Consider the following 27,393-nt stretch of genomic DNA (forward strand, 5'->3'; position numbering starts at 1 on the left):
AAAAGAAGAAAGAAATTTCACGAAAATAGAAATATGAAGAAATAGGTATGCTTGGATACTTTATTCCATGGAAAAGGATCTAATTGATAGAAAAAGCACCGTAGAGGGAGTGCTTCAAATCCTCATCCTTAGTTCTACTCAAAATAATAAAATAAATAAATACATGTAGTACCGAACTGTGGAACAGCATTTCATTAAATTAGGATAAAGCAACGATGACTAAATGTGTCATTTACATCTTTTGAATTTGAAAAACTGAGCCCAATCAATAGTTGTCAGTCTAAGATTACCCATAAATAGCATGTCTAATCCTAAATTTTATAAGTAATTTTGACAAAATTCCACCACTAAGTAAGCCTCAGTGGCAAATATAAATCATCAGTTTCTTCTATTGCTACAATACATGGGCTCGAACCCATTGCTTATCAACTGTTGATTCCTCCACACTTGCCACCAAAAATTCCACTCAGACCTGTTTCTTCTTCTCCAGATTAGCAGCCACTAGTCGTTGTCGCTTCCGCCATGCCGGGATTTTACCCGGGAACATAAATCTCAACAGTCTTTCCCAAGAGTAACAGCACAAGAACATAAGAAGTGCCCAAGCCAGAAGCTTGTCCCTCAGTCCCACAGGCAACGGAACCAGTTTCAGCCAGTCATTGAGATCTCTAAACAAATCAGAGGTAATAACAGTGAAAAAAACGACCGCAGCCAAGAGAGCGTATAAGAACGGCTTGTTTTCGGATACACTCTGGTTGAAGGGATGACCCATGTAGTTTACAGCAAAGGTTGCCACCTGAAGCATCATGCTTACCATGTATGAAACCGTGTTAACCAAGTTGGGATGAAAATCTGAGTCAGGCTCTATACATTCATCAGGCATATGCTTTTCAGCTTCTTTCACTGAAGAAATCAAGAAACATAAGTGGATTGCAAATTGGCCCAACAAAGAAAGGAGAACATAAGAGCAAAAGACATGTGGATGGGGGCGTTCTGCTGAGAGTGTCGGAAGGGGCCGTGCATGTGAGATGAAGAGAAAAAAGGCTGCTGTGAAAACTCCACTGATAGTGGCTTGAATATCGCCAAGCTTTACACCATCCAAATACATAACGCTCAGTACGTAGGCAGTAGCGAGGCAATTGAGACCAAGTATTTTAAACATCTGTAGAGTTGTCACTAGAGTACTTCGACCTTGGCGAATAATGTCAGTAGTAGGGGCAACAGAAGCATGCTTTGCGGTGAATGGTGATGCCATGGATGCATCTCCAAGCTTGACAATAGGAGCAGAGCGCCCATCGCCCTCTTCGTTTAACTCATCCATAAGTTTCTTTAGCTTCTGTCTTTGCATCTCTGCAGGTGTCCGTGGACGATTACTAGCTTGCTCAGCAGCAGAATCCATTTTTGCACCACCTTTGCTTTTTGAAGAACCTTCCCCGCTTAAAAGTGCTTTTCCTGATGTTTCGGATGAAGGCTTAGATTTCTTTGACTTTGCAGACCGTACAGCCTCATCTTTAGATGCTTCTGAAGAAGAGGTACCACTTTGAGGAGGAGGGACTGCGTTTAGGAGAGCAATTCCTACATGGGCCTGAAACACAAGGATATAAGATTGTTATAAAGGGAAGACATTCATCTCAAACATCCAAACTAAATGTTCGAGCATAAAATCTCTCTTGCTCCACATAACATTTGTTAATGCATTAAAATATAAGTCAATAGACATCTTAAGTCAAGACCTGCTTCAAAGCTCCAACATCGTTTGTTCCATCCCCACACATTAACGTCATTCTTCCAACTGTTTTGAAAGTGGTCAAAATCAGTTCTTTCTGCTCAGGAGCAACTCTTGCAAAAACCTAATAAAACAGTTCACATGTATGGGGCATCAAGTTGGCATCACTGCGAGAAACAATATTCTTACAAGAGAGAAAGATCGAGAACCTTAACATATGGAATAACATCCAGCACAGTGGAGGTGCGTTGTAGCATTGCGATGCAGTCACCTCCAATACAAAGATCATACGTCTCTGATAAAGTTCCCACCTCTTTCTCTCTGAGGAAATACATATGAGGACAAAGAAATCAAGTAAATGTAAACATTAACATATGTAAGGACAAAAAATGTAAATCGGTGCGGTTGAGAGGCAAGGGGAAAAAAGTAGAATCAAAATAAGGATTTTAAATGCTAATAAAATTCACCTGTAGGGAACTGTCTGCGACTCATCTGGGGAAAGCCATTCATGTTCCTCAGTTCCCTTCATTGAATTGAGAATTAAAATTTGCTTTGAGGTAATATGAACTTGACTAGCTACGTGGCACGCTGTTAAAGCTTGGTCACCAGTAATCATTACCTAATACAACCAAAAAAAAAAATGTATTTCACTCTTCCACTTGCTTCAAATAAATGAGAATAAAATATGAGCGGCACTGAAAGAGATTGAAGATGGGAACATTTAACATCATTTATTTTCAATTAAGAAAAGTGGACATATGAAAGGAAAAAAGAATGAAAAAAAATGAAGGAATACAAGGAAATACAAAAAAGAAACAAGTCCCAGAACATGGGAGTCTACCCCTACTAACAAATGACTTCAGTACAAAAGAACAAGATTATCATAATTACATAAAGGCGTAGTGACCGACACCCACAAAATGAGAGGTAGTAGCAAATGTGGGAAAAAAATTACCAATTAGATTGCCTATAAGACATAACAAGACCTACAAGAATGTCTTGATAAATCGACCGAGTTTACAGTTACGTCATACGTGACAAACATAGGACAGGAGATCAAAGGACAATTTCAGGGATCAAAGAGAACTCCTTACGGTCATGGTTAGAATCCAGATGGATGTTAAAAATTCAATGGACGTTGACTTGCAAATTGGAGTTGAATCTATGTACCATCAGATAAATTACAACAATCGTACTTGGAATAATTGTCATAAATTACCGTGGGTTGACATTCTGATTCTATCAAGAATAAAACTATATAAGAATTAAGAACTAATCGAGTACATTTTCAAAAGTTTATAGTTTTCGGATGCCCAGAATGTCTTGTTCATCCAGTTAGATGCTTAATCCAGAAAATCTTATTTCAAAGATCCACAATTCAATTCTGAATTCCAAAGAGTACCATAGTCAGATATTTCACTTCTGAGTAGAGAAACTAAAGAATATAACTCAGTTTCACACAGAACAAATTCACTTCATAATCCCCTGGTACTGATTAATTCATATTATAGCTTACCATCATAGACACACAAAATGCAAAATGGAAAGAAGATTACTTTCTTACGAAATTAACAACGGTCTTAAATCTCGTTGATATAGTAAACCAATAAGTATATTCTATAAGTCGCAATTAAGTGGAAATAATTAGGCTGGATAAACTGTACCAAGTCATGGGATGATCCTTTAAGCTCAGATAATATTGTAGCTGAATCTGCTCTAATTGGACAATTGAACACCTGGAATGTAATTGATAAACATTAAACAAATGAAAATAGGGACAAAAAAGGAACAGAAAAGTAGCTTTAATTTCAAGCTGAATATATCGTAAGGGTAAAAATTGGGAGAATCATTGAACACTTGGTTTCAGAATGATTGACAAGAGAAAATATAATCAGAAACTAAAACTGAAACAAGAGAGAGAGCAAGTCCCTGATTACCGCAAAACCAGCAAATGTCAGGTCACTCTCCACCAAGTCCCTATCCAGGCCTCGAGCTTCACTAACCTTCAATATTGGAAAGAAATAGAAACCAGCCAGGTAAATGAAGTATTCATAATGAATTTATGGATTTATGTACATTTCATTTCAAATATTACTTAATATGACATTGACAACAATGAAGAAAACAATGACAATGATCTAAGGAACATGGACACAAACATGAGATAGTACAGACAAGGAGGCATACCATGTTCTAAGAAATTAGGTCATTTATAAAAGAAATATCATTGTTTTCTTCATTTTTTATTAATTGGTTTATTTATTGTTCAGTTCCAATAGATTTTTACCCTTCTTTTCATTGCACCTAAGTTACCTATTCTAATATATCTTTTGAAAAATAGTTTTGATCATTTTCTCCCATACATGTGTCATCCACCCAATGTGTTCCCCTTCATGTTCATATGGCCTTAACGTGTTCGAGATTTTAAAAGTAATTAAGATCAGAGATTTCAAATCACACGTCCAGCATGTCTCCGGTGCATATCCCCGTGTGGGAAAACAGCAGTGCTAAATATAGTGTCCATGTTTTGAGACAAAGATGGTGATAACGTCCATGACAATGATGATTATGGAAATCCCAGTTGGAAAAATAACCATAACAAAAAAAAATGAAATTGTCAACTGTGACAAAAACAGGGGCTATTAGACTGACAACATTGATAACAGTGAAAACAAGCCATTACAATATAATGCACGGTCCTTTTATGTTTATACACAGATGTGGTGGGGGGTTGGGATAGAATATCTCACTGTCATGTCCGGAAGTGATTTGTAACCAAGAGCAAGGACACGGGAACCTTGTCGTGTATATTTTTTATACGTCTCAACATAAAATGAAGGTATATCAGTGAGCCTCTCCTGGATGGTTTCCGGGGCACCCTGAAATGAAGAGACCAAGTTTATTTAGACTGGAGAGGTTCAAATAATTATTTGTATCGTAAATACACAAACTAGACATGTAACTCTGGCTCCAGAATCTAAATACTTATATGCAACCCAAATGTATGCTACATATCTTCCTACCATGTCCTAGCAGGTCTGAAATTAAATAACAATAGTATCAATGACTTTATTTTCGCCATTGTGTTCACCAAATTACGTTATTGATGAAAATATGAGCATATCTTGCAAGATACGTGTAGAACTCCAACACTCCAAAATAGAGTTTTTTTTATAAACACCCTAAAAATAGTGTTCATATTTCATGAAAGTTTATAAAACTATGAAACAAAGAATTTGTATGATATTCCACCAAACCCAATTTCAAGATAAATAAATTACTACGGCACACACGTTCATTCTAGCCTCTCATTGGACTTTTTAAATTTTATGGCTCGATAAAAATAGGAGAGTTTTAACGGGTTTAAGAAGTGTGGAAAGGAGGTTTAGGGAGTGAGCATTTCCCTTCCTCTCTATGGGCATTCTAAGAGTTTAGTAGTTAATTTTTTAAATAATGCATTCTTATAAGCTATAGCAGTTTTCTTGTAATTTTGCCTTTTATTTTATCTTTTTTTTGAAATCCATAATTTCATTAATACAAATGTATCAAAAGGGAGGAAGTCCTTCAAGTGTTGAAGTATAAAAAATTGAAGAATATGGATAAGTGGGGTTTCTCTCTGTGCCCAACAGGTTCTATTGTTCCTCTTTCAAGCCATGTGTTCCTTAAGAAGTCGGAATGGATGATGCAAACGCAGGAAGTGAAGGTTGCTAACTTGCTAGTCTAGTTATATTGATGTGCCTTTTGTTTTGTTTTGTCTTCTGTTGTCCTTTTGCTTGAGCAATTCTTTTTCAAAGCCCTTTATTTATACTTTCATTCAATTTTGTGAATGTTGGTTTCTTTAAAGAAAAATAAATAAATACAATAAATACATAGAATTTTTTTATGTAACTGAGTTTCCAAACTAGCTTACACGCATTTCAACTAATCTCACTGGATAACCCGCTTAACCCTACAACATTTTGGTACAAAGAAAACTCATAGGATATTAAATCCTAGGTGGGTGGTCACCATGGATTGAACCTAAAATAAACACATAAATCTAGCCTCTCTTTTAAAAGATTGTTGCTTTCAATGTTTTAGCTGGTTTTTTCGTTCTTTTTTTTTTTTCCCTTTTAGTTACCCATTGTGTATCCTTTCATATTCTCTATGAATGTATGGTTCTTCATCCCAAAAAGGAAAAAGAGAAATAATAATAATAATAATCATGAAACAAGGTAAATACTAACTAGAAATAAACATGTCTATGACGTATACTGGTCATGCAGAAAAAACCATTAGACCTTCACAAATGCAAAAAATTCCTCTTGAAGGCGCACAACAACTGCCATTCTCTTCAAATGTGAAGCAAAGTGGTGCCTCTGAACAATCTGGACAGCGTGGCCACTACCCCTGCAATTAATTAAAAGTAAATTATATAATGAAAATAAAGAAAAATGCATAGCCAATGAAGAGTTAAATAATGACTATAATAACTGAATGTTTCACCCAGTGAGAAATGAAAAGAGCATTAGCTGATGACAAAACTTAAAGCAGAAGCAAAAAAAAAAATTTATAACCCAAAATATATATTGAAGAATGAAGAGGATAACGTAAATTGCTCAAGTAACATTGAACGTAAACTCAATGTGTATAGATGACTGTTCTGAAAAATAGACGCACGTGAATAAAGATTGCACGAAGTACAAAGAAACATTTTATCTTCCTAAGAGGCTCTTGCACGGGCATATAAAGCTACACCCTTTAGGTCAAGCTAGGTGGAAAATGAAAACCAGAAAGAAGCCACTTTGTACCAAAAACAGTGAAGTCACAACTCCTGAAAATGTGGTCAAGATCCTCAACCAGCCTCTTGCAGAGAAGACAACACTGTGGTCCTATCCTAACAAACCCAACAACTTTCTCAAAACACAATCCCTGGTATTAACTCTTCCATGAAGGACCTACTATACAAAGAATTAAACCTTCTTCGAAATTTTGACCTTCTGTAGCAACGAAAAGATTCAGAAGCTAGGCAGAGGAGAGGCTTCACAAGGCAAGAGAATAAGCAACTGCAAGAAAACCCACTGACAATATTGGGACCCAAAGGACGATGATTCCCACTCCCAAGGCTAACCACAAGCTCTCCAATGAAAGATAAGAGGTCACAATATTCTTTGTTTACCTATCGAACAATGAGGGCAAAAAGCCAGAGAAAAAGAGGACACTCTTCTAGAAAGAAGAGAATGGAAGCCATTATAATATATATGGTCCCTCTTGGATGTATGATAACATAATCAAGGAAACAAAGAGCAAATAGGTCTATCCCCCATCCACATATCCTCCCAAAAATAAGTATTAATCTCATTCCCCACTAAACACTAAACAAAAAGAGAGAAATAGAGAAACTGCCCAAAATATCCTTCACAGGTTTCTGGAAGTGCCTTTCTAAACCCCATCCGAAATCCACTCAAAAGAATGTGGCCCCATACGTGCTCACAAATTACCTTACGTCAAATGGAATTGGTGTCACAAGGAAAATTTAGAAAGATAACACCACGCAAGCTTCCGAACCAAAAAGCTGGCAGGAGATACTTTGACAGCAAAACCCACAACTGATAAAACATAGCCTTAAAATAAATGCTATGTTTAAACCATTTAGTCAATAGAGCCAAGTATCCTGCCCTAAGGTTACTAAGGTTAGCCAAGAAAGCCATGTTTCGCATCACAAGGAAAATGCTAGAACCATTTAGCCAATAGAGCCAAGTATCATGCCCTAAGGTTACCTAAGCCAAACCCCCATGGTCCAACCGCTTGGACACCATCTCCCACCTCATTAAGAGAAAATTCTTCCCCCCATGGCCCCATCCACCCCTTCCTCCCTAAGAAGCTTCTCATGAGCTTCTCCTAAGACTTATTAATGGTCATAGGGACCTAAACAAAGTTCCTATAATATATATATATATATATAGGGACCTAAACAAAGAGAAAAAAATAAGTTGAGATACCAGTCAAAATGGACTGGACGAGCGACCTCCTTTAGTATTAGTAAGCTTGGGTATTAATATTTGAGGTAGGTGATCCCAAAATTCAATTTATAACCTCAAACCAATTTAAATTTGTATTTTATCTCTTGACCGATTGACCATGGCCCAAGGCACAACTAGTTACATGCTGAGGACATGTAAACATAAAACTTTTTAATTGTAACTTTAATCACAGTTGTAAACATAAAATTTTTTAATTATAACTTTAATCATAGTACGTAGGAGATCATATTTAAACTAAAACTTCAATCAATGTAAGGTATCTTTCTTTTTTCTGAAACAGAAACATAATTTTTCATTGATATAATGAAAAGAGTCTGATGTTCAAAGTACAAGAAACAAAAGAGTAAAGATACAACTAACTATAGAATTCTAGGATCAGCAGGTGCACCTAACTATCTCAACTAGGTTGACACAATTTAAGGTATCTTTCTACATTACAATTTACATGTACTGATGTATAAGTATACCCACATACATAAATTCATATTTTTGCAGGTCCTTAAAAGAAAGGGGGGAGCATTACTTTCTGGGAATGGCTTTCTCATCAGATTTGTAAATCCAATCAACTCCCTTGAGAGCAGCCTTTTCAAGAGGATCCCCCACCTACAGACAAGTGAAGACCAAATATAGTGTTCCAGTGTACAATATTTTGTAAGGAGCATATTCGCAGACTTTTTCTTCTCATAGATAGATATATCAAGGATTCAAGAATGAAGCTAGCTTACCAACTTGTTGTCCACAAAAACCAATGCATGGCAAGAAGCCAGAATTTCAACTGTGCGCAAATACACACTAGTCATGTCAGTTTCCAAATCCTCCTTATCACTCAACCCAACTACTCCTCGAAACTCCTACAGATGCCCAGAAAGTGAAGAAGAATGAACATCTTGAATAATATTGCATAATGGATAACTATTTTCATATTTTGAGTTCAATATGAGCAAACCATGTCATCTGATGTCAATGTTCCAGTTTTATCGAAACAACAAATATCAACCTGCAGAAGAAGAAACAATACAAAATTTGATTACAAACACACAAAGAGAGAGGTACTAACATGCCGTTCCAACAAAAACAGGATAAGAACGAGTTTACACAACACAGATTTATGTATGACAGCTCTAAAAAGGCAATACATCAACACAAAGCAAAACCAAACTCAACAGATATAAGAGAACAACAAAAATAATATTTAAAAAACAATGAAAATTACAAGCATCCCAAATTGTTGGAATACAATTAAAAAAACACAAACAAGTCTAAGACATATAACCGTCCAATTAGTGCTAAACACCAAAGTGACGCCTTAAACTGCATCAAACTCCAAGTCCTTGATAGGACCCCCATCTTGAAAATGGAAGAAAATAGTAACATTGAAATCGTATTACAATATAAAGAAAGAAAATATTACAATATCCAAGTGCTTCAAGAGACCACAACTTCCCCAAAATTAAACTCCAAATTTCTGTCTTCTTTCATCTCTCTTACCCACTCCCCATTTATGATAACTCTTCCCTAACCAACTCTCTTAACTGATGTCTAATGACAAACATGTGCAGTTAATATCTTAATAAGTCTCCTAACATTTCCTAACTAATAGTCCTAACGGATAGACGCTCTCCTAACATTTCTCAACTAATATTCCTAATAGATAGCAGAGAGAGAATGTTTGCAACTCAGCTATGAGTTACCTACCATTGTGGCTCCAACATATCCTTCCTCGCAAATAAGAGCTTCTTAATCAATTTTACAAAGCATTTATATCCATGAGTGTCACACCAGCACAAGCTTGACCTCAACAATCTCATGAAATAAATATCTAACTTTACTAAAATTTGTTGGTAAGGCAACTCACATATAAGTTTAATTCTTTTGAATACTTTCATGATCTTGTACAGTTTAAAGTTTCTAATTGAAGTAACCAACTCAAACTTTTTTTTTACCACACCACTTTCTTTGTCAACCTAGATTGTGGTTTTGTGGAAAGAAGTGGTCACCATAGCTCCTCCTCCAACAGTCTACAGTCTCTCCTCTCTTCCAACAATTTAATATCAGCTGGTCCCACCACTAATCCATGCCAACGCCATTGACCAACTTCTTTGGGGATGTGTAGTAAATATTGTTTTACAAGAAATATGAAGGAAACAAGAAACATGAGTAGCAACCATACAAAATTTTGGACATCATGCATGCACTTCAATGACTCTTCTTGGTGTATGGCTTCCACTCTCTTTTGTATTTATGATATTTACCACCCAATTTTGTAATTCTTCTTTCATTAATGAAAGTTTTGGTTTCTTATCAAATTAGGATATCTCCCAACTAAAGCTTTATAATTTTGTGATGCCATGAAAACTGAAAGAAAGTTGTCTTGCAAGTTAATGCATCCAAGGTGGATTACAAAACAATGAATAGAAATATCATACATATGATTTGAAAATCAATTAACAATCTCCCATTTTATAATGAAGAAAGGAGTTTTAAGTGTACTCGATTGCAAAAGAAGCGGTGAAAATTCACCAGACAGGCATAGGTAAACTACCTTCCCAGCAAATGGTATTCGGAAAGGCTCTGTACAAAATATTCCACGGCGTGCTAGAGCAATTAATGATGTATTAACTGCTATCGACAGTTCCATTGGTAGTTCAGGAGGAATAACAGAAGTGATTATAAGTGAGCAACTAAGGAAAAGCTTGTACTTGCTTCTCGTGGGATCTTCCAACCCCTGCATCAAAGAAACTATCTTCACCCTATATCATTGAGATCTACAACTCAGAGCACAGAAAAGTATGTCACCTTACCTTTACAAGTACATAACCAGCAGCTATAACTGCAAATACAACTAAGAACATAATAAATAGGCCACTTTCCCAACTGTTAGCTGTAACCTACAATTGGAGCAAAAGATATATAGATACATATTATCAGATCTTGGACGAGAAGCATAGTATAAATTTCATTATGGTTGCAAACCAAAAAATGTCAAATTAGTTACCCTCTCTGTAGAAAACAAAATTGTGCGCATTAGTTTCCCTTGACTTGTTTCAAATCCAGTTCGCAAAACAACTGCTAGGCAGCCACCATCAGGGGTTCTAAGAGGAAAGGTCTGTCTCCACCCAAATAATAAAAAATGAGAATATTCACAAGATCCAAACTATAGCCACCAGATTCCTTTCAACAAATCTACCTTATCCGGAGTATGCTGGAGTATTTTGGTCCCACCAAATAACACATGACTTTTGTCTCTCTTAGCTGATAACTTCTCCTCGATTCCTCTCCCAGTTATTGAAACCTGGGAAGATAAGTTCTAGTTAATGTGGTCATGGAACATGGATATAAAATTTTTCAATATCATTCTCAACACTTATAAAGTACCCCAACTGCAGGAACTTATTTAAATAACTCATTTCACATCAATAGTATTCAAAGAAAAGTTAGAAACTATTGTATAAATACCATAGGTTAGGTATTAAGAAAGAACACCTTGCTGAAATGCTTTCTTGTAATTTTGGGTTGGAAATTTTCACAATTATTCAGTACTTGAAGTTAATTCTTATTGTAATTTTAGGTCGTAACTTGTAATCATACATTACATTGTTTCAGCTTCAAGGGGCTATGCAGTTATGTTTGTGGTAGAAAGTTTGCTATTTGGTACATTTTGGAGGCTATAAGTATGTAGTTCTTCTTTTCTCTTCTTTTTCTTTTTCTTTTTTCTTTTTTTTTTCTTTTGCTATTTGGTAATAAATAAGGTGAAGCACCTTCCATTGTGGTGTAGACTCCCCAGTAAGAATGGCTTCATTAACAATAGCACTTCCAGCCAAGATAAGCATATCAGCAGGTACAGATTTATCATCACCACTCTGACCAGAATCACGCCCTATGGAGACAACATCTCCAGGCAAAAGCTCAGTTCCAGGTAGCTTCACCCACCTACGTTACACCATCACACTTACATGTCAAGAACCAGAGTGGCCAAAGAAAAGGAAAAGTAGCCCAAGTAGTAGAAATGACATACTTTCCACAACGATGCACCATTAGGGTCTGAGTATCCACTCTGACACGTCTTAACTCACTTAAGGTCTTTAACCGACTTTTTGCCATTGTTGACTCAAACATGAACAGCATAAACAGAGTAAACAGGCTGTAATACCAATACTCATCCAAACACCATAGTCCCACACAAAAAACCTGGGGGGAAGGCAGCAAAGTTACAACCGTGTGAGAAACTACAAATGCCTCTCAAAATATATCAAATGGAGGGGGTTAGGGGAGAGGGGAAAAGAAGGGAGTGAAACTATAAAGTAAACACAAAATCCCTTGGATAAAATAGAGTCAACCTGAAACACAAAAAATGGTTCCATACACTGCTCCTTCATTAATTTCTGAAACGTAGGTTGTGGATACTCGAATCTGTAAAGCCAAAAACATTTAAAAAAGAAAAGGAGCATTAAACAAACTACTTCAATCATTGATAAGAACTAAAAAGTCGAGGTTAATTCAAATTAAAAGATCATATATATATATATTTTATATTATCTTTTTTCACATATGGCACTGTCTTAGATTTTGATTTTGATGGTGGATGGAGAACTAAAGAAAAGTACACCAAGAAAATAACGCATTTAAGAAATTAACGTTTTTACCTTATTTTATTTAAATTTCATAAAATGGTTCTATAGTGGATATACCAAGTTATCGGTGCAAACACCGAGCCTAGTATTCCATCAATTAGTAACCTAATATTCTAGGATCAATCCTGAACCTGACGGATCTTTAAACATACCAATTCTGTAACAAGGATCAGGTTCCACCAATCCGATTCTTCACATCCCATAGCAAACCAAACTTCAATTAGAAGTCGGATGCAGTTAGTTTATATTGCATTTTTGTGGATTATTATTATTCTTAAAATTTTGTATTTCAGGATATAAGTACAAAGAGTAGTTTAGGAGCATTTTGTCGTAGTCTATAGCATACTACTTCATGGTTGGTGCTCAAATCACAATAAATTCATTAATAACTTATGATTATTAATCCTTCTATAAGGCTCTTTCTTTTGCAGTTCTTTTGGAAGAAAATTTCCTCAACACCAGCCTCCAAAATTTTTTCCTTCTCTTTTGTTCTTACTACATTGTTTCTTATCAAAAATAAAAAATAAAAAAGAGGCACATAGTATAATATCAATTTGAAGCTGGGAATAATGACAGACTCCCTTAATGAACGTATAAGATACCAGATACCCAAAAACGAAATTTTGATAAGTAAGAGTGTCCTGGTCTCATAAAATTACCAAAAGCCCTTTCAATAATTCGAATGCAATCCTCTTCTCTGAAACTTCTTTTTCAGTATCGGTCCAACAAATGGCCTTCTTAGGGTATTTTTAATCCAAAAGTGATATGGCTAAAGAGATTAAAGAAGAATTCTGATGTAGCCTAGTACTAAAAGGAGAGAAATCTCCAAGAATCGAATCAAGAGTCTTTTTATTAATGAGAATATGACCTAATACAAGGAGACTCACTCTATTTATAGAGAATTACAAGAATTCCAAAAGGATAACTAAAAGAGATTAAAACTAAATTGGTAATTAAAATGTAATTAATCAATGACTAACCAAGATTAACTTGATTTTACCAAAATATCCCCATCCTATTACATCTTATTCTATCCCTCCCAAAAGAAACTCGTCCTCAAGTTTTAAAACGGAAATGAAAGTAAAAAAAAAAAAAAAAAAAAAAAAAAAAAAAAAAAAAGTAAGCCATTCAAAAGAAAACACCTTTGCACAACCGATATCAATAACATCCAAATTTCTTGAGCCCGATTAATAGGTGGAATATTTATCTTTTCCCAGCAAAAACAAATTAATAGGTGGTATATTTTCCTTTATGTTGTAAATCCTTTGTAAGAACTCCAACAATAATCTTCCGGTGATATGATCCTCATTGGTGAAAATAAATCCTTTGACAATGTGAAAACCTCATCGAAAATTTGAAAATTATTTATCTTTAGGGATGGGCAGAAAATGGAAGATGCAAATTCTTTATGTAATTCTTTTGGTATGCTTTGGCGACACATGCAGGTCAGGTCAACAGAGTAATGGGTCAAATCTTTTGAACTGTATCGTGCAAATGATAGGTCAATCTTCCTCATATGAGTCACCTTCGTCAACTTTCAATTCCACCTCTTGTATGTTGCCGTCTATTCCACTCGGAAACCCAATTTTTTTCAATTTCGAACATATCATCTTCCACGTTTCGTGGTCACCTGCAATTAGGGTTTCGAACCTTTTCGAAGTAAAACACCCATGGGTATTGTTTTCTTCTACTTCTATCGTGGCTTTGCTTTCCACGTCCCCATCATCATTTTCATTAATCGATTATTCCTCCTCGTCTGGTTCATGTTGTGCAATCTTAGAGTTAATCTCATTGATTTTTTTAACCTTGTTGTTGACAATTTCTTCAATTTTCTTTTTGTGCAGTTGGTCTTCATCTTTGCAATGGATTTCTTTTCCATTCGTTTCTTGCCCGATTTCACAACCTCGTTGGATGGATTCTTGATTTTCTTGCATTAATACTTTTTTAAGTTCTTGCAAATGTTCAAAAAGTTACTCCACGTTTTGAGTTATCTCTCCCAACAAACATTGGATTTTCTTGGCTCCCTTCTTCATTTCCTCCAATATTTCAGGATTGATGTACAAATTGGGTGTTCTTGAATAGGTTTCTTCATCAAAATTGTTGTAGGACCGATTCTTGAATTTTCTCGAACATGTTTTCAACCTTCTTGGTCGTTCTTCATAGCACGAATAGTAATTTATATACCAAAATGCATTAGATCTTCTATAAAATTCCATTCTTGGATGATTCTTCAAGCTTCTTCTCAATTTTTTTGAATTTAAAGGATTCTCCCTAGTTAGGTGTGTGTTGTTTGACAACAAACACAATTCACGAAGCTCCCTCTTGCGATTTTTGTAGCCAAGAGTTTCCCAAGCTTCCATCGACGACAGTTAGCTTGGCCCAGATTAGATGCTCTGATACCAATTTGATGTAGCCTAGTACTAAAAGGAGAGAAATCGTCAAGAATCAAATCAAGAGTTTTTTTATTAATGTGAATATGACCTAATACAAGGAGGCTCTCTCTATTTATAGAGAATTATAAGAGTCCCAAAAGGATAACCAAAAGAGATTAAAACTAAATTGGAAATTAAGAAGTAATTAATCAAGGATTAACCAAGATTAACTTGATTTTACCAAATATCCCTATCCTATTACATCAAATTCTCTCCAAGAATCCAAAAAAGTCTTTATTATGAATCAAAAGTTGCCAATAAAAGAAGACAATCTCTCTACTTGTATAGAATTAGAAAGCAAACTAATCCTAATCCTAATCCTAATCCTAATTAATCAAAGAAATTAATCTTAATCCTAATAAACCAATGAACTAATCTTGATTCTAATCATTCATGGAAACTAATCCCAATCCTAATCAATTAAGGATTTGACCATAATACCCTATTTACCCTAATCCTACTACATCATTCTATCCCTCCCAAAAAAACAAAAAACAAAAAAAAATCTCGTCCTCGAGTTTTAAAACGAAAACGAAGATAGAAATAAAAAAGTAAGTCATTCAAACCAATTTTTTTCTAATCATCCAATGCCAATAACAACCAAATTTCATCCCATGTCAGTGAAGGAAAATCTATTGCCGGTGAAACATGAGCATATTCCATAAGTAATGAAGAAAAGCCAATTGGAGATGGGTTTTAGGTATTTCAATAAATTTGGGTATGGACTGGATCGTAGATTTCATTAAAAAGGAGAGGGTTCCAAATTGGAAATCATCTGTGTTTGTATCACCATTTTCATGTGAAATCGATCCATTTCCAGAAATATCTTTCCGGATAGAAAATTTTATCTTCAAGCTGCCATTAAGATGATGGCTATCAAAACCATTCCTAGGGAGCTTTTTAAATGTGGAATCAACCAAACTATCCATCATATCAATAGAGACACTGATCACACTACCACTCTTGGACATGTTTTCATCATCAACATGGCAAATATGGTGCTTCTCAATTTCCAACCTAAGAACACCTTTTACAGGTTTATGAAACTTGGGTTTGGGATCCTAAAGTGTATCTTTCGTGTAGTCTTCCTGGATTTTATCGATTTTTTCTTCTTCCAATGCAAACTCTTCCTCACACGTTCTACTTTCTTTATTCGACTTGTCTTCCTCAACTGATGTTTTTTCACTTTTTATTTTGTCTGACCCTTCTACATCTTTGCACTGGTTCTCTGTTATGTTCGTTTCTTGCAAAGTTTCATAGTTTGTTTGTTTGTATTCTTGATCTTCTTACGTGATTAAATGTAATTCTTGATGGTTTCTTGAAAAATCTTGAAGATTATAATTCTGTCTTTCTTGAATTTTCCCAAAAGAACCCAAATTCCATCCATTTCCTGTCGAAAGTTCTCCTGATAGATGTTTTTATTTGAATATTTCTGTTTTCTTGAAAATATTTCGATCTCCAAATTTGTGGTGAGATGATTCACAGGTGTTCTTTCATCATATATTTTCTTCTTCGAGCCATACTCAAGTTTTCACGATGCTCAACAAAGCCTTCATCCGAAGATTTCGAATCTTCCATCATATCTCCCAGTAATTGACCTCCAAAATATTGTCCAAGGTGCTGGTTTTCATTAGTTCTGATGTGTTGATTAAAATGTTGGTTTCTTGCTAGAGGATATTGAATTCCTTGAGGTTCTTGAAGTCTTGCCAATTGATTTCCAAGAGCACCAATTCTTGGCTGGTATTGCTGATTAAAATGTTGGTTTCTTGCTTGAAGATCATGAATTGCTTGTGGTTCTTGAAGTCTTGTCGGTTGGTTTCTTGAAAGACAGATTTGATTGGATGGTTGGACCCTTTGTCGATATTTCTGCCTTCTTATTTCGTCCCAAACTGCCTTAGAAACATCATCGGAGTCACTAGAAACACTAGAATCAAATTTCCAATGTGGATAATGATAGGTTCTTTGAGAAAATTAGGCGTTGGAAAAATTAGTAAGTTGGAATTCATCTTCGGAATCACTTGAGTCAGAAATTCAGCACTATTCTTGGAAGTAAAATTGATTTTCTTGCCTATACAAACTGCTTTATTTTTTCTTGGACATCTTTGATTGGTAATAGTCCATTCTTGCAAATTCTTGAAAAATCTTTGGTTTCTTCTTTCTTTCTTGGAATTTTAAGGGTTTCCCCTAATTAGATGTGTGCTGTTCGGCAACAAGCACAACTCACAAAGCTCCCTCTTGTGATCAGCGTCACCAAGAGTTTTTTGTCTTCCACTGACCGCAGTGAACGTTGGCCCAGGCGGTCACTCTGATACCAAATTGATGTAGCCTATAGAGATAAAAGAAAAATTCTCTCCAAGAATCCAAAGAACTCTTTATTATGAATCAAAAGTTGCCAATACAAGAGGACAATCTCTCTATTATATTAGAATTGGAAAGCAAACTAATCCTAATCCTAATTAATCAAAGAAACTAATCCTAATCCTAATAAACCAAGGAAGCTAATCCCAATCCTAATCAATTAAGGATTTGACCATAACCCCCTAATTTACCCTAATCCTACTACATCAAAAAGTGTTTAGCAAAAAGCGGTTAACAGATGGTTTCCATGGAAAATGCCCCGAAGGATGTAAGAATCATGATCTCTCCATCCTCCCTGACGTTAAAAGTCCAATGAAATCCAACTGTCAATTGAGTAACTCAGGATTATCTCTGTGCAACATAATCCTTTTAAATAATAGATATCCAGCAAACATTATCTGGGGAACTAAGTCACTCAATCAAATGAGTGGAATGGTGCACATTAAATGTAATAATGTATTGTGGAAACATTATCTTTGTTATCCCATATCACGCCATTCAAGCATGCAGCAGTCAATTGTAAAACATCCACGTTCAAACACATGCACAGAGTAATAATAATAAAAGTGAACCGCAAAAGAAAACTCACATATTGCGCCCCCATTTTTCAACAGCAGCTACAACTTTAGGCTCGGAGCCATAGCCAGTATTCTTTAGATAATAACCAAAAGTTTCTTTTGTTGGGTAAGGAAGCTTGCAGAACGTCTCCTTCTCCTTTGAATAAATAAATCGTTGTTTTCTGAAATCAAAGTAGATCTCCTCAAGATCAACGCCAGACGCAGAACCCGCTAGCTGCAAAGCAGAGAGAATTTAGTGAACAGAACAGACACTAGACTGCTGAAAAAACAATGTCAGAATCAGAATGCATGGAAAACTGTATGCCAAAAGAAATAATTGTTCACTTTCTATGAAAATCCAATTTTCATTTCTCAGTGAAAGAATACACAATCTAATAAAATTGGAATAAGAACGATATCGAGAAGGCCCTTGTGCAAGAATACCATGCACAAACCAATAAATAATTCAAATATAAAATGAAAATAAAAAATAAATAAATAAGGAAATTCCAAATAAAGGAACCAAAAAGAAAAAGAAGCTAACAAATTGCAAGAATTTTTTTTTAAAAAAGGAAACAAATCTCTTTATTTATTAAGAAAATGAAATGGGACTAATGCTCAAAATACACTGATACTTCAAGGTAGAACATTAGGATTAGCAGGTGCTCCAGATCATCTCAACTAGGTTAACTCCCCCAACACCCTCATCATCTCCGAGAACTATTAATGGGACATAATTCTAAAGTTTCAGAACAATACTTGAGATCCTTACAAACAAAATGAGTATAGAAAACTCACACCTCACACCTGACCCTTAACCAATTTGAAACAATACGCGAAAAATAAAAACAAAAACCAAACAGGTTAACAACTTAAAAGTTTGCACAGCTTGTAAAACTTCCTTCTAAATGGTAACTTAACAAACTGCAAGAATTACCCATGGGACAAGTATCCTGGACTAAAACCTATTCTATCTAAAATTTATTATTAAATTTCTGTACTCATGTGGAAGTATAACTTATTCCACCTTCAGCCAAACTAAACTACACAGAAGAATATAATAATGGAAAAAATTTGCAACAGCCAGAAACTACATTTGTACTAATGAAGAGAAAAATAGTCACCATAATAAACAATCTGATAACGCTTGCTCATTAGATCGAAAAATAATTTGTATTCGTATTTGTTCTAGTTATTTAGCTAGTTTAGTAGAAGGTTATTATCAAGATGTACCATACATTAGCTTGTTTTTATGACGTTAATTATAATCATTCATCTAACACCAACAGTGGTCCACACATATAAATGCTTGGTTATAGACATTTGTAACAAACTATCCTGACGTTTAATAAAAATAAAATAAAACTTTAAAGAAAAATAAATAATAAGTTTGCTCAATTTTGGTAGTATCACCATATAAAAAGTTTGCTCAAAGAGATTACAGAAATCCCTGCAGCTTTCCTTATCAACACTTTAGAAAAGCAATCATTGAACTCTAATATATAATGCAAACTGTAAAATGCATCCATGTAACCAAATCCACAGTTATATGCATTATACACCACACTTTGTTAGCAGTAAATATTTAAAATGCTTAATTTAAAATTTAAATCATCTTAGAAGGCGAACTTAAATGTTAAATCACTTACAAGCCTACGAAAATGAAGCGAAACAATTTCTTTTGAGCCCGAAAATTTTGCTGGAACTATCTTGCATGTATCAGCACGGTGAATATCATTAACCTGCATGTCAAAAGAGCACCATACGAAGACATGAGATATTTACAGACTCATCTAGCAAAGATTTCATTGTAATTAAATTTTAAGCCATTATCACGACTACAATATTAGAAGTATGATTAAATTTTTAACGAATCCAAATTATCAAAAAAAAAAGTATGAGAAAGGAGATCGTTTTAAGCTTTAAAAATATAAAATTTCTATGTGAATTAGTGAATGCAGTAGAAAGCACGTCAACCATGGAGGTAATAGTTTTTCCTATTCTCTCCTTTTGATGAGAAATGATCAACAATTATATTAATACCACAAAAGGGAATGACTAAACCTCCTCCTAAAGCATACTAACATAAAAAGACTTGAATCATATTAAGACTATAAATATGATTACAAAGAACTCTGTCGTTTTAACTTCACCCCAAGGAGCCAAATGATGTATACTATAGACAAAAGAGTCCCCATTCCTCATTATTCACCTTAAACCTCAAAAATTCTAAGGTTCCACTTCTTCCACTTTAATCAGTGGGTAGCTCTCACTGCACGCATCCAAAGGACCCAAGCGTCATGAAATGATTAGTGGTCTCGGTTATGCTATGCCCTGCATCGTGTTCATCTGTGTTTATTGAGCTTTCTTCACCGAAGAGCCATGCGACTTTGCTTCGCTTTATATTTATAGAAGAGAGAGATCATTGTCTTTCGAGTGAAAAGCAAGTGCAAACAATAGAAAGTCTCGTCCCTCTCCCTCGTAAACTCGGTCGAGCATCTTCGAACCTCTCCTTCGTTTAAGTTACACACTAGACTCTGGAGCTCCCTACACAATCTAGGCTGCTTAGACCTAGCCGACACCCTCACCTGACCAAACCACCATCTCCCCTATGTGCGCACTACGTCAGCACTAGCGAAAAAGAGGTCTTGTGCCTGCGCTATCGAGTCACATTCCTAACTTCCAAAGAATGAATCTATGAATATGGTAGAGGAGCGAAAGTGGCCTTCGTCACAACACAAATGGAATTCAAAGGAGAGAGAACCACACCCCAAAAGTCAACTATTAAGGTGGGAGAGGCAAGCCACTCAAATACCATATTGGTCATCCCATCCTCGTCGATGTGGGACAAAAGTAGCCCATACTACCTTGGTTCTTAACAATACCCTATCCTCAAAAAGCCAACATCTCGACGGTTAAACCGACGGTACTTACTTGAAAACACGCAATCAAAACCCTCCACCAATGCTTCTCTCTAGAACGTCGACAACCTAGCTATGATACCATTGCCAAGAAAACCATACTACAAAAGCCAACCATTGAAGTGGGAGAGCCAAGCCACTTAAGTGCCATATTTGCAAGGATGAAAAAATCACGAAATATCGGCGAAGTAAAGTCGATATTTTTCTAAAATACAATAGAAAAATTGAAGGTAACATCATTTTAACCATAAATCGGCGATATTACCGATATTATCGATAGTTTGACAATATCGCTGATATTTTGACGATATTTTTGTTTTAAAAAAAAATCATTTTTTTGTTTAGGTAAATATTATTTGAGTTCACATAAACATACAAAACACCAACTTGGCAGATTGGTTATTAGAGTTTGTAGTTTACTTGAGCGCCTGTGTTCAACTCTTATCCAGGTCATTTTTTACTATTTTTTCCATCTTTTTTTTCTTCATTACTAGTTTAGCTCTTTTGTTTGTTTAGGATAAGGATGTTATAATGGTTTGGTATTTAAGCTCAAACCATCAGCTATTTAATGAAGCATTGAGGTATTTATTCAGAATTCAAAAACTCTCCCAGCTTGATACACCAAGTAGTTCTTTTAGGTAACATCTGCAATATTGTGATTCCCCTGTTTGCATTTTTATATTGTTAGTACATTATTTGACTGTAGTTTGTGGGTAGGAAACGAGCCTTCATCATCTGAAGCATCCTTTGCCAACTCTTAATAGGTCTTTTTCCAAGTAATCTTCAATTTCCTTGCAACTGTTACCGCCATGTCGAAGCCGCAGACCTCAATTTAAAGGTTACTAATTTGACTTTTTTATGTTTTGGTGTCCATATAATCAAAAAAATCTTTCACAATTTTTATGTTTTGGCAATAGCTTGAATTCTTTCCATAGATGGGAAGCATCATCTATAATTCCTTCTTTCCTGATTTTGTTGAATACCATTACAAAAATCCTTATTTCTTACATTGTTCATTATTTTCCTGCTCCAGTTGTGACAATAAGTTGCTCCTGTCATTGTGACACATTCCTCATCATTATTTGCAAATCTTCAATACTTGCTCGCATTACTCTCAAATTTCCTTTGACTGACAATAAACGATCGATTGTCGTCTTTGGAGATAGAACTTCTGGTGGGTTCTGGGTCTCAGCATCCCTCCCCCTACTGATATTAGCTGCATTATTACCAGCCATGGAGTCCCCAAAAGCTCAGGGCTCTGATATCAAACTTGGTGTATTGAGTTGGGAGAGTTTTCAAATTCTGTATAATACTTCAATGTTTCATTAAAGAGTTAGATGGTATTAGCTTAAATACTAAACCATCATAACATCCTAAACAAACAAAAGTTACCACACGGTAACTAAACTCAAAAGAACTTAAAGAACTGTAGAGTTCTAAACCAAACTTAAAGAAAGGCCAACAAACTGATTCTAACTAACTAGTTACATCAATCAAGTATACAAAATCAAGAAGGGACCCCAAGTATATTGATGCAATTGTTTGCAAGAAAGAAGAGAGTTTCTTGGAGGGTTCTTGAAGAAGGAATTTTATTGATGTGAATAATGAATGAAATGATAACAAGTTCCCTTTAAATAGACCCAAAGGAAAATGGTGGTTTCACACCTAAACTACCTAACAACTAACTAATCCCATCCTCCTTCAAATAGACCCAAAGGAGAAGGGTTTGTCACGCCTAAGATAAAATGTTAAAATGAAAAAAGATTAAAACAAACAAATAAGATACAGCCATGAACATTCCCAAATAGCCCTACATCAGTTCTTCCCCCCTTAAAAAGAAACTCATCCTCAAGTTAAGTTGAGAGTTTGAAGTCTTCTGGAGCCTGATATAATGATAAATCTGCCACATTGGATGTTGAACTGATATTCATGTATGGGGAAGGTCAAGCATTTTCTCCAACGCGTTCAAGGATGGTGAAAGGTTCAAATTTCTTTTGTGAAAGTTTATTTGCAGACCCTCTAGGATGTCTTCCTTTATTGAGGTAGATCATGACCAAATCTCCCAGTTTGAAGCTTGTTGTTCGACAGTGGGAATCAGCCCCTCTAGGATTACTCCCTTTTTGTTCAGTTTCTGCCCTAGTCGTTAAAGGTTATTTTCCTTTAACCGAGACATTTTGGTTCGAAGCCTTGATTGCATCTTGTTGAGCCTTCCTTGGTTGTGATGATGAGAACTTATCCCAAGTAGGTTTCTTTCCAGGCCACGCTTTTGCCTGAGAGTTTCTTCTTTTTTAATTGTTGTGGCATAAGAAATAGTCTATGCTACACTAGCCAATGGTTGAAGATGTAGCTTTTCTTTGATATCATACCGCAGCCCATCTATATAGCGAGCAATCTATTGGTCCTCACTTTTGACTAGGTTGTTGCAAGCACTAAGCCAATGGAATTCTTCTATCTATTCTTCAACATTTCGTGTACCTTGCTTGCAACATTGGAATTGGTTGTAGAGAAGTCTTTCATAATTGGCTGACAAGAATCACTTCTTCATGAGTTTCAACATCTTCGGCCAGCTCTCAGTTGGACGTTTTCCAAACATCTTTCGGTTGTGTTGGACTTGGTCCCACCAAGCGGAAGCGCCACTCTTAAGTTTGAAAGACACAAGCTTAACTTTCCGATCTTTGGGAGTTCCCATGTAATCAAAGAAGCATTCAACATTTTTTACCCAATCAAGAAAAACTTCGATGTTCATGCACCCATTGTAACATGGAAGGTCAATTTTCATCTTGTATTCAGCATCTTGTCTCCAAGGTTGTCTAACATAATTTCGTTGAGGATGGTGCCAATCTTGAAAATTTTCTTGATCATTTCGCCTATGGCATGGCTTATCTTGGAAATTTTCTTAGTATGGAAGGTGGTCTTGGAATTGAGGGTTTCTTTGGTAATAATCGTGCATTGGATTTCCAAGATTTTCCTCATCAGAAGAGTCATAATCCAAACCTATATTATTGTCGGGCAGGTGTCTTTGCTGAAAAAAATTTTGGTTTTGAACAGGGTCCTGCCCATTCCTTCCCAATTGTCCCTTCTGACCAATCCCAAATGGAGGTCCTAGAAGAACTCTACCCCAATCTTGGTTTCTTTGATCGAATTGAGGCTGCTTTCTTGAAATCTTGGTCCTCTCAGGATGACTCTTTCTTGTCAAGCATGAGGTAAGAATTCACGTTCAGATTCACGATACAATGGATTAACTTGTTCTTGAATATGTTGAGAGTTGGAATGTTGTTCTTGGACAGTGGCAGCAGCGGGATGAAGCGGATTGTCCTTTTCTTGAATACGCAAAGGTCTAAAATTTTGTTCTTGGACAATGGCAGTAGTGTTCTTGCCCTTTTCTTGAGTGAGGAATTCTACAGCTTGCTGAATTCCAGCCATCACCGCCATTAGACCAACCATCTTGGATTGTACATCTAGCAGCCAAAAGCCAAGTTCTTCAAGTGCAGCTTCCACATTGGTCAAACGCCAGTTGAGGGATTGTGGAGAAGATGAAGATGCTTCCGCATCAGCAGTAAGGGGTTCGGGATTCTTGGTGTTCTTGGTCACCATCAGGCCCTAAATCGATGGTGCTCTGATACCAATTGATGCAATTGTTTGCAAGAGAGAACAGAGTTTCTTAGAGGCTTCTTGAAGAAGGAATTTTATCGATCTGAATAATGAATGAAATGATAACAACTTCTCTTTAAATAGACCCAAAGGGAAAGGGTGGTTTCACACCTAAACTACCTAACAACTAACTAATCTTATCCTCCTTTAAATAAACCCAACGGAGAAGGGTCGTCACACCTAAGCTAAAATGTTAAAATGAAAAATGATTAAAACAAACAAATAAGATACAACCATGTAAATTCCTGAAGTAGCCCTACATCATATACAAAAATCAAGTCTAAATGATAGTTACAAAAGGCCTTAGAAATCGAAGCCCAATGAGAAACATGAAACTGAACAAGAGACCAAATTTCACTAGCATCCCTTTCAACCCCTCTATACACCCTATTGTTCCTCTCACCCCACAAGACCCAAATAATAGCACAAACACAAGCACACCAAAGAAACCGGCCTCTCTCCCTAAACGGCGGATAGGAGGAACTCCTCGATCATATCTCTAACACTTCTGTGTCGAGCACTCAACATGCCAGACATTTGGAAAAAAGAATCCCAAACATAGCTCGCAAAATCACAATGCCAAAGAATATGGTCCACGCCTACCTCTACCTTTGGACAAAGAATACAGCAAAAAGGCCTAACCACCAGCGGCGTCTTCCTCACAAGCCTATCCAATGTACTAAGACGACCATGAAGAACCTGTAAAGTAAATAACCTCACCTTTTTAGGAACCTTAATCCTCCACAACGATGAAAAGACAGATTCACCAAGAGGAAAAGAGTTAATCAAACACTGAAAAAAGGACTTACACGAAAACTCTTCAAAAGATTAAGGCTCCAAACTCTCGCATCTCTCCTCCCACGACCAAAGGGATGACTCTTAAGAAGAGAAAGGAGAGTTACCACGTCCATCGTTTCTCTATTGGAAAGAGTCCGATGGAACTCAAAGGAAAATGTACAAGAGCTCCCATTCCAAACAAGAAAATTTGTCACAAAATGGTTTTTAAAAGAAGACGGATGATATAACCAAATAAATAACCCACAGAGAGGTCTCTCACCCACCCAGTGATCTTCCCAAAAGTACATCTCTCTCCCTTCGCCCACCATACACTGAACTCAACGAGTAAAGATAGGGAGTTCTTTCGAGATATCTTTTCAAAGATTCTGGTAGGTGTCTTTAATCTCTTTATCCAACCACTCATAAGTATGAGAACCATGCTTACTAGCAATAATCCAACGCCAAAGAGAATTGGGCTCAACGGAAAAGCAACACAACCACTTGGCTAAAAGGGCTTTGTTACGATCCCTAAGATTCCCAATTTCTAATCCGCCCAAAGAAACCAGTTTTTCAATAACCTCCCATCTAATAAGGTGCGAGTCTTTTCCTTTACCTTCATCAATCGCTTCCCAAAGGAAGTCATGCATCAATCTTTCCAAATGCAAGCACACCTCACCCGGGGCTCTAAAGAGAGAAAAATAATAAATTGGAATACCACTCAAGACAGACTTAATCAAAGTAAGACGACCCGCTTTAAAAAAGAAACCATTTTCCCCAAGAAGCCAGCTTACTGCGAATTTTATCCATCATGAGATCCCATAAGGAGACATTCTTCAAATTATTCCCAAGAGGAAGGCCCTGGTAAGAAGAGGGACGGCTCCTCACCTCGCACCCAATCCACTCCACCCACCTTTTAATCTTGTCCTCCTCACAATTGATACCCAAGACACAACACTTGCCCTTGATAATCTTCAGACCCGACATCTCCTAAAAAAGGCGAGAACATGATTTAACATGAAAAACGAGCTATCACTTCCAACGCAAAAGAAGAGGGTATCATCCACAATCTAAAGATGGGAAAGACCACCCTATCCTTGCCCACTTCAAAGGGCTCAACGATACCACCTTCGACACATTTACTCACCAACCTACTTAAGACATCCACAAGAAGGAGAAAGAGAAAAGGGGAAATAGGATCCCCTTGCTTCAGACCTCTCAAAGCCCTCACTTTACCATATAGAATGATAGGCTATATTATTAACTACATGAAAACATGGCTTTAGATCCAAGGTGTGTGTTATCTGCTTGATAATTAGTAAGGATCAAGCTCAAAAGATTTTCTTTGTTGATTAAGCAATAAGATTCAGACTCTCTCTTCCAGTGTTTCAACCCTTCACGGAGACCAGCCAATCAAGGGTGATATCTCTCAATTGGTAACCAGACATAGGCAAAGGAAAATGTAAAGATTCTGCGCACTAATGCAGAAACTGTAATCAATTGGGGTCTATGGATAAATATGCTAATTCAAGATTTCAATCGAGAAAATGGGTATTTTGCACACTACTGAGGGTCAAACTTTTGAATATGCACCCTCAAAACCAGCAGAAATGTATAAAGAGTGATATTTTACAGCTATGCTACACATATACAGTTAGACATACTGCAGGTAACCATATGACAAGATTACCTCTCAAATGTAATAGCAATGCATAAGTATCATCAAACGCAAGTACGAAACTAACGAGGGATAAGAATAGAACCTGACTGTACTGGACAAAACATTTGAAATCAACAGACCAAGCAGTGAAAAGCAAGACCAGAACATGAAAAGCCGCAAGTCCACCTAAAACAATGAAAGCATCCCCAAAGTCTATACTGGGAACAACAACGGCAAGCCAGGTGGCATAAAGAATGGCGAATGGCCACAGATCGAACCGCCATGCCCAGTGTTTCTTCCTCAACAAATCAACTCTCTCGACCACCTTCCCGCCCACATGGAACCTCAACATTTTTTCCAACGCTGCTGCACTCAATTCGAAGATTCGCAAACGTGGACCATCTGGGTAATCAAGAAATGAGTGTAAATCGATCAGGTTGTGAGCATGAAATAAGGAAGAAAGTGAAGGGACGAATTGAGGTGATTTGAATTGAGACGAAAAAGTAATGAATCGGCATATACCAGAGAGATCGGCGCCGGCGGGGAAGCGATTGAATCAGCAGAACGGCTGGGTTTTTGTTTGAGAGAGATGAAGAGATGGTTTTGGATTTTCTTTACGGAACCCGTTTTTAACCCACCCGTTTTCATTAAAACGGGCCTTGC

The 27,393-nt window shown here is 36.3% G+C and overlaps 1 protein-coding gene across 2 annotated transcripts; it reads right to left on the reverse strand.

Annotated features, from left to right (window-relative positions):
• Positions 1–166: 166 nt before the first annotated feature.
• On the reverse strand, positions 167–27,393 carry PDR2 (phosphate deficiency response 2). 2 transcript variants are annotated; one of them, XM_039033902.2, is made up of 22 exons: positions 27,253–27,393; positions 26,834–27,132; positions 19,374–19,466; positions 17,757–17,959; positions 12,084–12,156; positions 11,762–11,934; positions 11,505–11,676; positions 10,934–11,038; positions 10,742–10,852; positions 10,548–10,634; positions 10,289–10,471; positions 8,693–8,743; positions 8,472–8,597; positions 8,270–8,349; positions 6,004–6,112; positions 4,474–4,602; positions 3,661–3,726; positions 3,388–3,459; positions 2,191–2,342; positions 1,933–2,044; positions 1,731–1,847; positions 167–1,582 (listed from the first exon to the last, which is right to left on the reverse strand). In XM_039033902.2, the coding sequence occupies exons 2-22, from the start codon at positions 27,080–27,082 to the stop codon at positions 467–469; spliced, it is 3,579 nt and encodes a 1,192-aa protein (XP_038889830.1). In that variant the 5' UTR covers positions 27,083–27,132; positions 27,253–27,393; the 3' UTR covers positions 167–466. The 2 variants fall into 2 exon arrangements, with proteins under 2 accessions (XP_038889830.1, XP_038889831.1); XM_039033903.2 differs by lacking the exon at positions 27,253–27,393 and having other exon boundaries at positions 26,834–27,209.

This window comes from Benincasa hispida, chromosome 6, assembly GCF_027475165.1.
Source record: "Benincasa hispida cultivar pf3 chromosome 6, pf3_genome.v1.1, whole genome shotgun sequence".
NCBI classification, from domain to species: domain Eukaryota; kingdom Viridiplantae; phylum Streptophyta; class Magnoliopsida; order Cucurbitales; family Cucurbitaceae; genus Benincasa; species Benincasa hispida.